This window comes from Sitophilus oryzae, unplaced genomic scaffold, assembly GCF_002938485.1.
Source record: "Sitophilus oryzae breed Bouriz unplaced genomic scaffold, Soryzae_2.0 scaffold_1745_pilon_pilon, whole genome shotgun sequence".
In the NCBI taxonomy this organism is placed as follows: domain Eukaryota; kingdom Metazoa; phylum Arthropoda; class Insecta; order Coleoptera; family Curculionidae; genus Sitophilus; species Sitophilus oryzae.
The window spans coordinates 2,063,001-2,082,160 of NW_022146441.1; the positions used below are offsets into that span (position 1 = coordinate 2,063,001).

Here is a 19,160-nt window from a genome sequence, read left to right on the forward strand (position 1 = left end):
GATGGACAATTAAATTGTGCATCTGATTCTCCTAAAATATACAGGGTGTTCCATTTAAATTAAACAAGTTATTGCCGTTTAAAGCTAGATATTATTTAAAATAAATTTATAGACACTCAGTATGAGGTAGTATTATTTCTATTATTGCAACACAATAACTGATCAATAGTTAAACTTCAGTAAATATTTAGTATTAAAAACTTTGATACCCTTGGAGAAATGAAGCCTTAAAATTTTTACTGCAATTTCACAAAATTGAAAATATTTCAAAAACGGTAAGGTTTAAGTGTGATAAACCTTAATCAAATTTACCTTTATTTTAATCGCAGAAACTAAAAATGTAATAATATACAGGTGTGTTCCATTTAAAAAAATACAACTTTGATATTTTTTACTTATTTGGGACACTCTGTATTTTGTAAAAATATTTTTAAATTGTAGCTCTAATAGTCCTTCAACGAACCCAAAACTTACAATTTGTAAAAATCTAATCGTTTAGCTATAATACTCCATGTCGTATGTGGTGAACAACCCTGTATATTCCCGATATAACTTTACATATAAAATTGCCAGAGCTACTTATTAATCCGTAGTTTTACGGATTTTGGGTACAGTACGTTAATAATACGGATTTTCTATCATTAAACAATTTAATATAATTTTATACGATTAAACAAAGAACGGCACCAGAGTGGGCTTGGAAATGAAGATCGCTGTTATTTCATATGTAAAATATTATGGTAGATGTCAATAATCGTCATTTCCAAGCCAACTAAACGACTTTTTTTCGATCATACGACATATTCAGTACCTGTAAAAGAATTTTTATTTTTGTTGTTTATTCTATGTTTAACACGAATAAATTTTCAATACATAAACGCGGATTTTTCATCCAAAGATATTTTCGTCAAACGTATTACAGATATTAGACATTTTAATATGGCAACACTGTCGCTTTCAGATCCACACCGTCTCCGATATGACTTCGCTGGCCGAATTAGAGAAAAGAAATGTTTTATGCGTTGACCGCAGAACGATTGGTGTCTCCACCGTACAGCACTTGAGACGTGAGGGGAAATTAAATCAGCCTTGTCACGAATTCGCCCATTAGGTTGCGTACCTTCTTAATTCTTTCAATCAACGATTATATGTAAAGCTTATATTTCTTTGGTACTATAATTTTGCTTCAGGTTATTGTTAATTTTTATTTTACTTTGTCCCAATTTTCCTTAACAAGATGATTTAGTTTGGGCCAACCTGGCGTGGACGTCCACGTGAGGCACGACATGGAGGGCCCCCCAGGATCTGCCGCGGTACTACACCTGCAGTTCCTGGTCAACGAGGGGGCCCTGATAACTGCCACTGCGGACGACACCCTACATCTGTGGAACTTTCGGCAAAAAGTACCCCAAATAGTACAGAGTTTAAAGTTTCAAAAAGAAAAGTGAGTTTTAGACATTATTTAGACTGATATAATTACTGATATTTATGTTTTTTTTTCTTCAGGATAACCTGTATGCACCTTCCTTTACAGTCAAAATGGCTGTACATTGGTACAGAGAAAGGGAACGTTCACATAGTACAAATAGAAAATTTCTCGCTGTCTGGCTACGTGATTAATTGGAACAAAGCAATAGAATTAACTAGAAAAACTCATCCCGGATGTATAGTACATCTTAGTGACAATCCTTTAGACGCCAGCAAAGTAAGTAATATACAGGGTGGTCCGAATTGTAACTGGGAAAATTTGATGTTAGAAAAAATGAGAAATTGGATGTCGGTATGACATCTACTTTTTTATATTTTTACTGTTTTGAAGAGTAATAATGTTTTTCTCGCAAAGGTTTTCATAAATTTTCCGTCTAGTGAACATGTTTAATTTTTATCAATAATTACATGTATTCGTGTTCATACAGTAATGAAATACCGTATGATCGAGAAAAAACGGCGTTAACGATGGCTATGAAATGAAGATCGCTGTCATTTTATATGTAAATTTATATGGGAAATGTCATTGATCGTCATTTCCCAGCCAACTGGACGCCGTTTTTTTTCGATCATACGGTACAAGTATACAGGAGAAAAGTTGTAACTCTTCACAACAGTTAAAACTATGTAGGTGGCGTCCTCTACAATTAGGAGTCATACTGATATCGAATTTTCACTGAAATATCGACGCGAAAATTATTTGTCTACTCTCCAAAAAAAATCCTTTATGGGTATTTCGCCACTGCACTACAAGAAAAATCTACAAAATAAAATAGTTTTTTTTTGTAAACACTTCTGCGTTAAACCTAAACGGACACTGCTTGTCAGAAGTTATGTTTACAGTAATACAAATTTGTCTAACAAAGAAAAAAATGCTTAACGTTTCGGAAAGTTATCTCTTTCCGTCGTCGGAAGCAAAAAAATACAAAGAATAAAGAAGAAAAATATTTAAAATATTTAAATTCAACTATTCGAGAACACTTTACTTTTTTAAACCAGATAGGCCTACAAGAAACCGTTGACTTTCTTGAAAAAAAGAGAACGTTCCGAAAAACTTTCCGTAAACTTTCCGAAACGTTAAGCATTTTTTTCTTTGTTCGGCAAATTTGTATTACTGTAAACATAACTTTTGACAAGCAGTGTCCGTTTAGGTTTAACGCAGAAGTATTTACAAAAAATAACTATTTTATTTTGTAGATTTTTCTTGCAGTGCAGTGCCGAAATGCCCATAAAGGATTTTTTTGGAGAGATGAATCCGCCATATAGGTATAGACATTATTTGACTACTGTTGTATCACTCTTTTATGTTAATCTAAGTATATTGACATTTTTTACAGCTGTTAATAGGTTACGAATCAGGCCAAGTAGTACTATGGGATCTCAGAAGCAAAATGTCCGACATGCGATGGCAGACTGCCGAACTGAGGTCGATCGCGTGGCACTACGAGGGTAAACAGTTCATGTGTTCCCACACAGATGGCACCCTGACCACGTGGAACATTCGAAATAATCAAAAATCTGTGCACGTTTCGCAACCACACGGTAAGTGTGTCTCTTATTTGTTCTAGACTTTCCTAAAAAAGTCTCTAAAAATGTCATGTCCTGTTCACAGCTAAATTAAATAAAGATGGTAAACCGGAACAATGTAAAACAATCAATAAAGTCGAGTGGAAGAGTAGCAAGACAGGGTAAGTAAGTTCAGTTATATTATTTTACCTATATGTAATATTAACCTTTTGTTGTAACCACAGCATATTCACTAGACAGCCAGTCGGCTTTATAACTCAGGTTGTAGAGCACCAGACTCAATATTTTTTTTATAAACGGAGCTTCAATGGAGCTCATAAAATGACTGTTACATAACATAAGATAAGCGAATATTTAGGTAAGTATGCAAAGACCAAGTTGAGAGTTTTAGGACAAGTAATACACCTCTCAGGATCTCTGCTACCAAAAATCAACAGAAGAACTAAGTTAGCATGGAGTACATATAAAAGAAACACAATCATATTTAAATCACACTTTACCTAAAGAAGAAAACATTCGATCAATGTGTATTACCTGTCATAACCTGACCCGTGACATTATAAGGAAACTGTAGGTCGCACAACGCTCAATGAAACGTGATATACTGCGAATAATAAAAAAAGACCATAAAAAGATAGAGTGGATACTACAAAAGACTCAGGTAATAGATGTCATCCACAGAATCAAATCCCTCAAGTAGTAATGGGCAGGATATCTGGCAAGAAGGACTGACAACAGATGAACCACCAAAATTACAGCTTGGTACTCACGAGGAAATAAGAGACCTAGAAGAAGAGCAAAGCTGAGATGGGACCATGATGTTAGGCAATTATCAGGGATAACTTCTCCCCGAATAGACAACAATGGGCCTAACTACGAAGAGAGTTTCTAAATATGTGAGGGAAACGCTATACCATAATTGGAAATAATTCAATAAGCTGGAAATTACAATGATGCAGAGTTTCAAGTAAATGATCGCATATCGACTGGCTGTCTAATGAATTGGATATGATTTTACAATACCACTTTTAAAAATTTTTAAATTAGTTTGTCTAAAGTTATTCGAAAGTTGTTGGTGTTTTAAAATCCTTAAAAATATGATTCAATATAGAAAGCTATAAAGATGAATAGATAAATCAATTTTTAATAAAGTTTTGAAAATGCAAAATACTTTGATTTAAAGTGTTTTAAACTTTTTTGTTTCTATTCGTTTTAGTGAATCATTTGTGATATTTTCTGGAGGCATGCCCTACGACCAAGCTCGAACGCCCAGTATTACAGTTGTACATAACAAAACTACCACAGTACTCGAAATGGAGCACAACGTCATCGATTTCGTCACTGTGTGCGAATCACCCTACATTAGTGGTAATTTTTTTAAATTATATCTAATGTCTATAAGGATACAGTTACGTTGTAGATGTTGAGATTTAGAGCTCGTTCACAGGAAGCCACTTGTGTCCAATACCGGTCTTCAGATTTAGCAAAGCGTTGTTTAAACTTTACGTATACAGACGAACCACTCTGGGGACTACACTGCTTTTAGTAGCGTAGCAGTCACTGTATAGTGTCTCGTTCTTGCCACAGGCCCGGACGCAGTTGTAGTTTTAGCTGTACAGGGTGGGTCAAATTCGACGCTTTTAAATGGAAACACCCTTTTCTATAGGAGATAGACAAAAACTAATATCTGTTACCGTTTCGGAGTTACGGGGTGTTTTTCAAAAAATATGTATTTTTAACAAATCGCTGTAACTTTTTTGCTGTGGAAAATTTTGTATTTTTATGGAAACATTTCCAAAGCACCTTTTTACGTAGAATTTAATGGTTTAAGATTAATTTTTTTAAAACTAATAATTTAAGAATTATCAACAGAAAATTTGATTTTTTATATGGGACACCCTGTATATTTTTAATTTATTGAAAAGAATTTAAAATTACCTTTCCAAAAATATAACACACTTGATATTTTGCTCGATTCCTCTTCGAGATATAGAGTATATAAAAGTTCGCCCACTTTAAATAAGTAGGCTTTGAACGGCACCGGCTGTAATGCAAAAAAATTCTAGCTGTGAGCATCAATTAAAACGAAAATAATATTTGCTATGAGAGATGCAGAATTTTATAACAATTTAAAATATATTTAACCAACATCATCACATTTAAACTATATCTAATAAATAAGGAACCTTTATTCTTCGGCAAATATATCCATAGGATTAGATCCATGGGCACTAAGTCAGGCGGCCTCGACGGCCAACGGCTGGGATCTTGGTTAGCTATTCAATTATTCTTGAAATTGGCTGCAAAAATTTGCTGATAACTTCAGTGTTCAGAGGCGGTGCCTCGTCGTGCTGGAAAAATATGTTTTCGAGTTCCATTAAGGGCATATCATCAATAAGGGGTCCAAAGCCTACTAGTTAAAAGTGGCGAACTTTTAAAAATTCTGTATTTCGAAAGGGATTATAACAAAATATCAAGTGTGCTATATTTTTGGGAAGGTAATTTTAAATTCTTTTCAGTTAATTAAAAATATAGAGGGTGTCCCAAATAAAAAATCATTTTTTCTGTCAATAACTCTTAAATTATTAATTTTAAAAAAATTATACTTAAACCATTAAATTCTACGTAAAAAGGTGCTTTGGAAATGTTTTCATAGAAATACAAAATTTTCCACAGCAAAAAAGTTACAGCGATTTGTTAAAAATGCACATTTTTGAAAAACACCCCGTAACTCCGAAACGGTAACAGATATTGATGTGCGGTTTTCACCATCATGTTTTTGATGAAAATTGAGCTCCAGACACCGATGTTAGTTTTCGTCTATATCCTATAGAAAAGGGTGTTTCCATTTAAAAGCGTCGAATTTGATCCACCCTGTACATTGTTTTCATTTATGTCGTGTTTTCGGTTTGGTATTATTATTTTCGTGGGGAGTTTCTTTATTATTTAAATATTAATTATGGAAAGAAATCTTGGTTGTAGTATCAAAGATTTTATAACTTCCATGAAAGGAGAACGAATTATTTGGGACAGTAAATTACAAGATTATTAGTAACAAAATTATAAAATACACTTTTTTGATATCTCTCAGATAATAATGGGTGTATCCGTAATTTTTTCTTTAGTCTCCTTATTCTTCGTCACTGTTGAATTATTAACAACACAGTCAGTAACGGTGTCGGACACAAGTGACTCTTATTCATTTATTAGAAAAAAACTAAAATAATAATTTCAGATATTCAAGAACCCACCGCTATCATTGCCCTACTCCAGAACGACCTGGTCGTTATGGACCTCCAAACTCCGGGATTCCCCTGTTTAGAAAACCCTTATCCCATGGACATTCACGAGTCACCAGTGACGTGCGTCAGTTACCTGGCGGACTGCCCTGCCGACTTGATCCCTGCGTTCTACTCAGTGGGTAGGGCGGGAGCTCTTAAAAGACAGGGATTTAGTGATATGGACTGGCCGATCAACGGAGGCAGCTGGTCTGCGCAGGCGTGTAGCTACGCCGAAGTGATACTTACGGGGTAAGAAGGAAATTATGCCCTTGTTTAGAGAATGGTTTCTAAAGCTTGTTTCACAGATTATACAGATTATAATCTTTGTTTTTTCTTTATTGTTTTTCGTGGTTCCAATTTTCGGAATCGGGCACTAGTTAGGTTACTAGTTTGCGCACATAGCACGCCCCCTTATGGCCTGTAAAATTGTGCACAGCGCCTGACCGGCACAGTTATTAGAGAGATATCGGAAAACCGAATAGCGTCATCCAGTATTTACGCGTATCTCATCATGGTTACGATATGCGCGAGTCAATTTTTAACGCAACACCCGCTAATAACGTTACCGCCTGACGTAATTTGCGGATCAATTACACCAAGCGCTCTTTCTAAATAACCTCTGATAACGTTTAAAAATTGCTTAAATGGGCATGTGCGGGTATTTGACAACCGTCGCCGGCCGGCGAGATCTTTTATTTTAGGTTATGTTTGAATTGTTTTGAATTATTGCTTTAGTTTTATTAGGTAATTTGATATTTAAGTAGCTGGGATTAGTTTTAATTAAATAAATATGGCCCAAAATATGGATTCCACCTCTTCCAATACTAAAGAACCTATAAAGAGTCTTAGGTTTACAGTAGATGACGACTTAGCCCTTCTAAGAGAATTTGTTGCTTGTTGCCCTAAACTTACTGGCAGACGTTGAACAATAAAGCACTGGAAATAAACACTTTAGCCCTTTAGTTTTAAAATACCTAGTAAACAAAACAATTTCAAAGTTTTAAATTCAAAGTTAGGTTAAGTTTAAATAGCGGACGCGACGCGATCAGAATTCTTTCCGATCGGTAACTATAAATGAAGAGAGTTAATACCACCTCACGTAAAGGAAATAACACCTGGCCTTATTAACGTCCATGCACGCTATTCGGTTTAGCGATATCTCTCTATTACGCTGTTTATTGTTATTTTACGCGAGTTTATTTTTGCGCACAGGAAATTTGACTCGTTTGCACATCGTCATAAAAAACAACTTTCGTACCACGAATTAGGGACAAGATTTTTATCTGTATACTTATAGGATACCTAATCTGTGCTTGTTTCATGTACACGCGAATCGCGAATTGTGGAAAGCGATTCGCCAAAAAATATTCGTAAAATTTGGACCTATTTCATACAGTCGCGAATTTTTAGGGACATTTAATTTTTACTCCACTGAAACTTACCAAAAAAATCATAACCTGAGATAACTTAATTTGTTTTTTATTCGTGTTTACAATATTTATTTTATATTTTATAGTATACAATATGAGTTTAAATTTGTTTAATGATTATGAATATCGATTTCGACTGTGGGATTGGAACAGAAGGCGCAAAATTGCCATTTACTTATTATTGAAACGTAGAAGAAAGAAACGGGTTTATAGATCATTTGGGACATTTGAAATATTTAAATTTCGTAAGCAACAAGGTGCTTATCGCAATTTAATTTAAGAAATCAAAATAATCTATTTTTCCAGGCACGCAGATGGTAGTATTAAGTTTTGGGAAGCCAGCGCTGGCACGCTGCAAGTTTTGTACAAGTTAAAAACGGCCAAGGTTTTCGAAAAACCGAAAACGCGCTCTGTGGACGCCGAGGATGATCCTTTCGCGATATATCTAATATCCCTCTGCCCCGAATCCAGGAAACTATGTGTAGCTGGAGCTTCTAGTCATGTTATTCTTTTCACGTACAAGAAAACAGAAAGTAACGACGAAGTAAGGAGGGTTTTTTTGTATGAAAAATATGTTTTTAAGTTTATTACTCTTTTATAGGTTATGGTACTAGAGATTCCGATAGTTTACGAGGTTATTGAGGACGAGATATCGCCGGACTGTCAGTTTTCTGGACCAGGAAGTGCGGGCTCAGGAAACAGGCTAGATTTGTTGGACTTAGACAATAAAAAAGTGAGTTATGAATTAAATATCTCTTAACTATCTTATATTAATCTTGCATAAGTTTATCCTTTTGGTTCAACAGGTTTTGACATGATCTGTCTACTTCATCGCTGCACGCTGTCACCTGCCCGCGCACTATTTTAAAATTTAAATATTAATAACGTATAATATGTTGTTTTTTTTATGGGTAATGGCATTATTTCAACCTGTTATTTTAGATATTCATCATATCTATCCGTTTCTTGTTTTTGTTTAAATATGCCAGAGATTAAATTTAAATTTATAAGTAAAGGCGCGAATAGTCAAACGCTAAATTGATCTACTTGGTAGAGAGAAACTTAGAAAACTACTTCTATTGGTTAGTATGAAATAAATCAACTAATCGCGAAGCATTTCTCACGCTTGGGTAGTTCAAAGCTGTTGTACGAAAAGGACCGACTTATGTGGATTTTGTATAACATCATCTGAAAAATTTGGCTTCAATTTATGTTCCTTACTAGCAATATATTCTTATAATATATTTGGGTGATACATATTATTTGAGACCTGCTTTACAGATTAAAAAGTCGCAAAACAAAAAGTGACCGTATTATTTTATAATATTTTCGAGCCAGACTGTGATTTGTCGGTCATTTGCGGCTTTATTTTCGAGAAAAAAGGCTACTTCTTTTTTTTCCATAGCAACTGTTAAAATTGCCTTATATCTATCAAAAATAGATAAAATATTACCACGGCACATAAAACAATCGGCACGCCAACTCTGCTCAGATTCCTTTGTTTAAAATTTCTATAAAATTTGACCTTGACGGAGCCATTATGGTTTCCTAGTCAGGGCCGGATTAAAACGTATCAAAAAATTTCTCAGAAAATACGACAGGGTCTTACGCATACTTCTCGACAAGTAAAAATGAAAAAATCAATTAAATATTTCACTGTAGAGAATAGACAATTAAAATTAAAAAACATGCAACTAACAAAAACATGCCAGGAGTTACAAACAAGAATTAAAGAAATACCAATAAAATATTTATTGAATATAAAGAGGCTACGTACAAATTATGCCCATCAATGGGCGTAGCAAATTTTATTAATATTCAAATTTCACAAATTAATAAATCCACAATTTTTTTGAGAAACTTCTATTTTTTTCATGGCAGGAAACAAAGTAGGTACCGCATTGTATTTTATACGGTTACAAAGTGAATTGGTAAACATTTTAAATTCAAAATGAACAGAACGCAACTTGTACCTTTTGTGGGCCTTATTTATATCTTCAAAATGTATTGTTAACTTATTTTAGATATACTCATTTTATTTACTTTTATAATTATATTTAAATTAATAGTATGATGATTTTTAAATTTAATTTTTAATGTCTAGATACAACATTAAATTTTACTAAATATTTAACATTAAATCTTACTAATATTAAAGTTTGTTAAGATTTTTAATTAGATCTTCCTATTCAGCTGAATGTCCTAATATGTATACTACTGTTTTTTTTTTACAACTAAAATATGTTAAAATAATTAATCACATATATACATACCTAATAGGATCTCTAGGAAACAGAAAGAAACTTTTATTGAACAACAAAAATAAAACTACTAAAACAAATTATATTACATTATAATAATAATAGCTCCCGTATATAGCGTTTAACGCCTTGGAAGTAGCAAGGTACAGCTTGCCATGCTAGAGCCGTTCGGTATACAAGAAAGGTAATGTGGCTAGCACTACGCTTCAACCGCCTATTATTTCTCGAAATTTCGCGTTACCTCAGGATTGTGAATCCCAAGTACTCATTTAAGGCTGAGTCGACCTAGGTACCCAAACTATTTTTATTTTAATAAAAATTGTCGGTTCATGAAATGCCGGGTGTGGGATTCGAACCCACTACCTTGAGATTGGTAGACGAGAGCCTGTACCTCTACACCACCGGGCACCTTTTAGCAATTGTAATACATAAGAAACGAAAATAAAACTAGAAAACCCAAATATATCACATAATAAACAAAAATAAAACAACAAAAACAAAATATATCACTCAAGAAAAAATCAAAATAAATTAAGTCGCACGCTACTGACCCGAATCTGCCATAACTGTGTGTTGCCGCTGAAAAAACTACGACACTGGTTACTTTCTGTTGATGGAAACACAAATGACGGCGTGCGCGAGGATATGCGCGTAGCGTTCCCGCCAAAGCGAGTCGGCCTGCCGTGTGATTTATATGCCGTGATCTTACTTTAACCGCAAGGGTAGATTAAATGATACTTTAGCAGCGAGGATAGGTTAAAAACTTTATTTCTTCTCGCACGTTTTTTAATTGCTTCCATTTTTGAAAATTTTTGTATTCCTTTTCATAAGTTATCCTCATACGCTCCAATTCAATCAGCAATCGACACGAAAGAGAATTAAAAAATATTGACTCAAAACTGACAACTAAAGAGACAGCTTTATTTATTTGTTAAATTACATAGAAACCAACGCCAACCCAGCACAATATTTTTTCTACTCGTAATAAATTCTTTGAAATAATAATTTCTGAATATTTTTTAAAACGTAACTCGCTATGGAAAAAGATATTGTTTTATACACGACGATAAAATCGCATAATCGTCTTGTATAAAAAATAACTATTAATATTAAATACTTAACTTTTTAAAGGCAGTAGGTATTAAAAATATACTTAAAACTATACTTATTTACTATCAAACACCATCTTAAAGATTATTTAAAAATTGTAAAGTTTATTAATTTTGAGTCGAGCCGCTTTTGTCGGAAAGCAGCGATATATGATCCAGGTTTACTATTTTCTTTGTTGTTCGATTGACAGGAGGGACCTACGCTTAAAGTGCGAGCAGGCAATCAGAAAAAACCTCCCGGATTCCAGGCGCAACTGGTGTGCCTCACTCCCTGGAGTAACGGGGAACCCCCCAGTCACATCTCGTCACTAACAATCAACAGTTCTTACGGACTGTAAGCGCACTCCATCCATATTCCTGTTTCCACTGTCTTTCATCAGTTTTTATTTCATTTAAGAATGGCATATGGAAACGAATCAGGCCTGGTCATCATCGACATAGAACAGAGGGTTTGCCTCCTGAACGTTGGCAGTCCCGACCTGTACGGCGCGCAAGACCCTTATTCTAGGGTCCCTAGGAGCCCTAAGAAGAACCAGTTAGTTCCGGACAGTCTGGCACAGGAGTTGGAAAGGCAACCTCGAAGTCCTAGCATAGACCAGGTCAGTATCTAGTACTTGACAATGTAGAAAGATATATTTTTATAAGGGTTGATCAGAATTAATTATATTATATTGACGATAACAATAATGTAATGTTTTGGTTTTCTAGGCTAAGTGTTAGTACCCGCACAGATATACACCTTTATATAAATCTAGACAGGGTGTTTGGAATTTGGAGGCTATTTAATATATAAGAATATTCGCTGTACGCGATTTAATTAATTATTTCTGTACGGCATTTGTTCAAAATTATGGTCAGTTGTTAATTAATTTAAAATTACTTTACTTAAACTTAAAACTTGTGAAATTAACACCAAACTTTGGAAATTATTCCCAAAAAAAATTTTCTCGAATTTTAAGTACACCATTTAAAAATAATTTTTACTCAATATAATAATAAATCGCAACCTATATATATAACAAAAAATAAAGAAGAATAAGAGCCAACTAAATGAAGTCTAGGGCTTTACCTTGCCAAAATTATTATCGATTGTCATCCACCAGCCGTGTTTGACGCTGTTTTTTTTCGATCGTATGGTATAAAGGCAATAGTTTTTTTAAGCACATTTTAACAATATTTTGATAGATATAAAGGATGATTCAAGTATTTTTTTTTTCACTAAAGTTGTATTTTTTCAATGAGTTATTTTTTTTCATAGAATTTTCATTAAAAATACCCATAATAATGTCATAATCTATACCGAGGGGTTTTTGAAGTAACTATAGTTTATTAAAAGTATTTAAAGTTCTCCAAAATTAGTAGATAAATTGAAAATTTCTCTATCTTTTGAATTAGATGTATTTTAAGAGGCGTTGGTAGTAGTTTACAGATACTAAAATACACCAATGAATCAAAACTTTTTTTGTATCAATGTAACAAGTCTTGTATTTTTATCGGCTATTTCAAATGAACCTCTATGTTTTTTTTAACATCAATAAACGTTTTTAAAAAGTTTATGATGTGAAAAATAAATCATATTTATTCACAATTTTTTTTTGTTTATATTGATCGTTTTAAATGTCAAATGCCTAGTAGAAATATTATTGATTAAAACCAGACAGATACTTATATTCTTCGATATTGCCAACCTTTCTCAAACACCCCGTGTACAATTTTTATTATTATTATTTTGCAAATTAACCTAATCGGTTGCAATCTCCAACCCAGCAACTCTATTTTTAATTTAACCTTATCTTTTCTGTTTTTTGAGCTAGTACAGCACTAAATTTTAAAACTTGAACCCCTTTTTAAAATCGATTATTTGCTCCACTACGACTCTGTCATTATATCACCGATAGATGGGACGTTCTCCAGAGTCCCCGTTCAATTTTGGCACCGTTCCCTGTCCCACTCCGGTGGAGCAGGCCCAGGAGGCGCTGGAAGACGAGAAGGACGCCATTCCCATACCGATGCTGGCCGTGAGGAGGAAATCGTCCACGTGGAAGGGCCTGAAACGTCAGCTGAGCAAGGTCGATATGAAACTGAAGAACTCGCTGAAGGAGAAACGGCACAGTATATTCTATTCGGGCGTTTTGCCAGGGAGCGAATTGATCGATAACTTGGAGGAGCAGGAGAATGGCAGTTCGCCAGACTCGGCTGAGGAGAACACCGTGGTTAGTAGATTGGGTTGGTGTGTGAGGGTTACCAATTGTATATTTCGTTTATTTTTTATACGGAGAATATTATAATTATTACTATCTTTATAGTTATAAAAGTTAAAGCTTCATTAGAACCTGGCAATTAGTGGTTTCAATTAGCGTAGAAGTTTGTTCCTCTAATTTGAATGTAAAGCGGTCCATACATTATCATCAAATTGCGCATCGCAGGCTGTTGCGCAACGAGTTGCCAATGTATAGTAGTGTTTGATGCGTTGCGCAATTGTTTGATGAGTGTCAAGAATGTTTGAATTCTTTCGTGCAACAGGACAGTTTGCGCAACGCGTTGTGTAGTGTATGTGTGTGGCGCTTTGTTGTGCAATATCTTTCATCCATATTCTTTGTTTTCTTTTTCGTTTTTTGGTATCATCGACATCATCTAGGGTATATACGATAATAATTGACACAATGGCAATTGAAGACATGATTGTTTCTCAAACAATGCACAACTTTTAATAAAAAGTTTAATCAACATTTTACTAAGTACATGCAGTTTGTGGTGCGCAACTTGTTTGATAGTGTATGGACGGCTGAATCAGTTGTGCAAAGCAGCGTTGCGCATCGCTTTGTTGCGCAATTTGTTTGATAATGTATGGGCCGCTTAAGCATTCAGAACGTCAAAATTAGTGGTAGACGTTTTCAATTAGTAGAAAAAGTTATCAAACTTTTAACTTTTTCACTAATTATACTTCAAAATTTGAGAAGAATGTAATTTTGGCCTTTGATTATCATCCGTCAAGAGGAAATGTGGTTAGAAATCTAAAAGTTTATTGTTTTATAAGCTAAATATTAGGCTTTCTTTATGGATACAACTGATTACTGTAAGCTGTTGCTAGGATATTATATTAATTTTAATTGTGTTTTTAACCATTGTGAATGATTGTAAACTAAAAAGTATAAAGTGTAATTGAAACCACTAATTTGTTCCACTAATTGCGAGGTTCTGAATAAAGCTTAAGTGGAAAGAAACAAATTAATAATAAACAAAAACGTTATTAAGCAAAATTCTCGAATATTAGAGCCCCACGTTTGGCGCCAAAAATAAGTGTGTAATGTTTTTTTCTGTTACACCCTTTTAACGGCTATTTTTCGTCAATAGTGCAGTCGTGAATTTGCCAATATTTCCAAAAAAACCTACATATACTTAAAAGGCATCTGTCATACAAGAGAAAAAAAGCAAAACACAGCTGTATTTGGTAAATAAAATTGCTATATTTGGTTAGAAATAAATAAATGAAGACTACACGAGAAAACCCAGCTTTTTGTTACATTTTCATTGAAATTAAGATAGTAACACAACTTTATAGTCAAATGCTACCGTTATTTGAGGCACCATCAAAGAAAGCAATAATACACTTAGCCCTAGAGACATTACAGCTTGGTTATTTTGCCGTATAAGGGAAAAAACCACCGTATTCCACGCATAAATGGCAAAAACCAGAGATTCCTTACGCATGGGCGACAAGCATATGTATCTTGCAGTTAGTTGACATGTAGTAAATTTATGTATTCTAATAAAAACCTACTTAAATATTAATTTTCATCCTACAACAAAAAATAATAGTTTAGATTTAAATACGTTATACAACGTTTAATTAAAAATTTTTATTTCGGTATTTCAGAATATTGCGTTAATTAACAATATTCATAAAAAAAATGTCTATACCTATGTGGCGGATTCATCTCTCCAAAAAAAATCTTTTATGGGTATTTCGCCACTGCACTGCTATAAATTCTACAAAATAAAATAGTTATTTTCTGTAAACACTTCTGCGTTAAACCTAAACGGACACTGCTTGTCAGAAGTTATTTTACAGTTATACAAATTTGCCTAACAAAGAAAAAAATGCTTAACGTTTCGGAAAGTTTATCTCTTTCCGTCGCCGGAAGCAAAAAAAATACAAAGAATAAGAAAAAAACTATTTAAAATATTTAAATTCAACTATTCGGGAACACTTTACTTTTTTAAAACAGATACGTCTACAAGAAACCGTTGACGTTCTGTTAAAATGATATTATTATTAAAATGTTTACAAAAAATAACTATTTCATTTTGTAGATTTTCTTGCAGTGCAGTGGCGAAATACCCATAAAGGTTTTTTTTGGAGAAACAATATTAATAAAATAGGTAGTAATAATATAATAAATGGTAGTAATATATATTTTTCTAATTATTCAGCCGAAAATAATATATTTCTTTAAAAATTAACCAATGGGGATCAGATTCTAACACTAAATTGAATTTTTCTCGGTTGCATTTAAAATGGACAAAGCTGGGTTTTCCCTGTAATCTTCAAATGTTTAAATAATTAAAAAAAGCTAGAATTATTTGCAATGCGACTAAAAACCAAACCAAAACAGAAAAACGTAACACATTTATTTTTGGCGCCCAACGTGGGGAGTAAACATTTTTTATTTAAATATTTTATAGACTCATTTTTTAAATGGTATTACACACTTTAATTGTTATATTTAGTATCCTATCTAAATTTATGTCATTGAAACATTAAGTGAAACATCGTCCCTCGTAATAATCTTCCGAAATATACAGTTAGTAACCCTTCGACTCGCTAGGTGGATCCCTACGGCCGTGTTAAATCTCCCACCCCACTCCACGAACCTGCTCACAGCGAGCTCTCCTCCGGACAGATGTCGCCCGAAGTGGACGAACCCTTCGACACAGTTCTCTTAGCGCCTGACCCTCCAGGCAGCCGCAAGATGAGCCTGGCCATCCGACCTGATAACCTAGACCTGGAAGACGACAACGGAGTTCCCATTCGACCACCCAGAGGCTATAAAAAGAAGGGTTCCCAGCAGAAACGCGACGGCGAGCGGTTCCTGCCTGTGCCTAACGTCAAAGTATCCAGAGGGGATGGCAATATGGTGGTTAGAGACTTGAGGGATAAGGACGATTGTGTGGTCAGTCCGCCGGCTTCGTTCACCGGGAGTTTTATGAGACGTTTCAGTAAGTCTTGACGCTGGGTGGTGGTGTTTTGGGGGTTGTTCGCTTTTGGGGTGTTTTAGTAGGAGTTTGGGAGTCGGTTGGGATTTAGGGTTGATGTGTGTTGGTTAGATTTTATCAAATTCAAAAAAGTGTATTTTTGTAGGAGTATAATGGATCTGTTTAATAGAAATTAATGGTTTTTTTCAAGAGATTTAATAGAAATTAATGGTTTTTTTCAAGAGATATGTCGCGAAAATAATAAAAAAGCAGCTGAATAGTCAGCGAATATGTCGAACAAATTGTTGAGCCTCCTATCTACTACAGTTCATACCAAATAAACTTTTAGTCACGTGATTAAGCTTGACCGGCACAGCGTTGTCCATTTTTATATATTTTCTTTTAATCAAAATATTTTATGAGACAAAAATGAATTAGTTATAAATATATAAACAGTTATTACTTACATCAACAAAACTCACCTCCTTAACAGCACCTAAGGGACATAAAAGGCCATTATTACCGCTTTCCCGTTCAAAATATTCTAATAAGATTGCGATGAGTTTTTGGCAACAAGCTTGTACACTTCGCACTAAAGGAGTAAAAAACTAAAAAGTGTCAAAACGAATGACAATGTCGGGAAATAAATAAATAAATGCGGCACCTTGATATTTTTTACAGCAGAGCTACCACCTGGATCCCTAGCGCGAAAGTTAAATTCCACTTAGTCAGCACGGCGCACAGTAGAACGATCGTATGTTTAATGCTGGACATAACACTTAAAATCGTATTTAAACTTTTAATACAAATTTCTTCAAATACATATTTCTGCCATACAGCCATCATTTAATCAACTAAAATCGAATTTTATTGAAAAATTCACCCAAAGCTATATATTATGGTATACAATATATGCGTTTCTTGTTAAAGATATCTAATATGTGGGAAATTTATAGAGCAAATTATGGATTAAATAAATGACTTAATTCATGTGCCCCATACAAAAGTTTTAGCCCATATTTTAACGAATAATTTAAAAGAAATTTTGAAACACTTGGGTATTTATTTAACTCTATTCTCCGTGAAAATGTACATTTTTCAGCGAAATTTATTATAGTTTGCGTCTTTTTTTCGTAATTATCAAAAAGTCCCACCGAGTCCCGATTATTTGTTGGTGCATATGACTTCTCTATTTTATGCTAAACTTATGAATACAAAGTTTTACTACAGCCGCTTAAAATTTAATTTTTTGTGATACACTATACAATAATTAGGACTTTGAAAATTATTGTTATTGAATACATGTTGGTATTAAAGATAGGCGGTTGAAGCCTTTGAATAAGAAGACTAAGGAAGGAGCATATCAAAAATCTTAGGTACACCGCGATGGGCCTCAAATATGGCCGACTTAAATTCCCGTTTATCAGTACCGTTCTAATTTTATTTAAAAAATGTAAAACTATGATGTAGGGTAGACGTGGGGTAGACTCAATAATTTGTTATTTTATTTTACGTTGTGAATAAATGTTGGTAGTTATTAAAATAGTTATAAAAATATATAATTCTAATAAAAAGAGATAAGTTATAATAAGTATTTATTAACACAAACATCTTATACGCTACTGAAGCAGGTAAGTCAAATTAACGTATCAAAATTCTTTGACATCTGATCTTTGACAAGTAGTAAATAAAAGCTAAAATGCAAGAAAATATATAATTTAGTTAATTTAAGTGAATTTCGTAAATGATCGGTTTACTACACGTATGTATATTATATAGTCACTTACTAGCGAAAAGTTGTTCCATTATTTCACTCAATTTTTGCCGAGATCTACCGCACGCTACACAACCAACTATTTTAGAGTCTTTTTCGATAAATCGCGCTAATGTCACTGTTAATTTAAGTTCTGCCACAATTCCCATCTAGATTTACTACCTTTATACAACTATCAGTAGTAGAATAAATAATAAATAACATAAAATAAGCTCCGTAAAGACTGACAAATCCACAAAATTTCAAATCAAATTCCAATGTGTCAAATGAATCGTCAAACAGAACTGTCAAGGATCCCCACCCTAGAGTGCTTTTTCCGCCCACCATGCATGAATACATGGATAGCATTATGCTCCTTCCTTAGTCTTCTTATTCACAGGTTGAAGCGTAGTGCTAGCCACATTACCTTCCTTGTATACCGAACGGCTCTAGTATAGCAAGCTGTACCTTGCTGCTCCCAAGGCGTTAAACGCTATATTCGGGAGCTATTATTATTATTATTAAAGAACTGGACTAATCGCAAGGTCATAATTCATATAGAATAAAAATATGATAAAAAGTTCATTAAGCTTTGGAATAAGTATGAAATTATGCAGTTTAATTTGTAATAGTCAATTTAATACGGAAATTCAAATAAAATATATATTCTGGAAAAACACTCCTGCGCTTTTCAGTAAGTTATCTATAATAAAGTTATGACTATTTTTAACAAATTTGAAGATTTTAGAGTACATTTATTCCAAAAAATGTCTTAAGTTAGAAATTTTGCATAATTGCTGAATGTTCAGCAAATTGCATTGGGTCGATCCACTGTGCGGCGCCGAATATGTCCATCAGTGGCGTGCAGTACCATTTACAGTAGGGTAGGCAACAGAATCAAAAATATGAAAAAAAAAACTAAAAAAACGTATGTATTACATAATATATATGTACAATGTACATATACAAAATTTACTGTCTAACGTATTTTAACTTTAAACTCAAACAAAATTAAATTCAAATAACAGCAAATAAATTTAATTATTTATAGATGCAAAACGAATAATCTGTCTATTATTCAATCATTATTTCTTCCCGATAGGCGACTCAACGAC

General features: G+C 33.7%; 1 protein-coding gene across 5 annotated transcripts in view; it reads left to right on the top strand.

The window, feature by feature from the left end:
• The window catches only part of LOC115881974 (syntaxin-binding protein 5), a 175,133-nt gene that overhangs the window by 134,889 nt on the left and 21,084 nt on the right, over positions 1 to 19,160 (top strand). For 4 of the 5 annotated variants that reach the window (XM_030899733.1, XM_030899734.1, XM_030899736.1 and 1 more), the window contains exons 3-14: positions 1,247 to 1,444; positions 1,507 to 1,705; positions 2,826 to 3,030; positions 3,101 to 3,176; positions 4,232 to 4,383; positions 6,251 to 6,545; positions 8,033 to 8,270; positions 8,328 to 8,459; positions 11,288 to 11,430; positions 11,494 to 11,695; positions 12,995 to 13,309; positions 15,926 to 16,316. In XM_030899733.1, coding sequence (XP_030755593.1) covers positions 1,247 to 1,444; positions 1,507 to 1,705; positions 2,826 to 3,030; positions 3,101 to 3,176; positions 4,232 to 4,383; positions 6,251 to 6,545; positions 8,033 to 8,270; positions 8,328 to 8,459; positions 11,288 to 11,430; positions 11,494 to 11,695; positions 12,995 to 13,309; positions 15,926 to 16,316 — 2,546 coding nt within the window. The remainder of the gene's footprint in view (positions 1 to 1,246; positions 1,445 to 1,506; positions 1,706 to 2,825; positions 3,031 to 3,100; positions 3,177 to 4,231; positions 4,384 to 6,250; positions 6,546 to 8,032; positions 8,271 to 8,327; positions 8,460 to 11,287; positions 11,431 to 11,493; positions 11,696 to 12,994; positions 13,310 to 15,925; positions 16,317 to 19,160) is intronic. The other variant, XM_030899738.1, reaches the window with a different exon arrangement.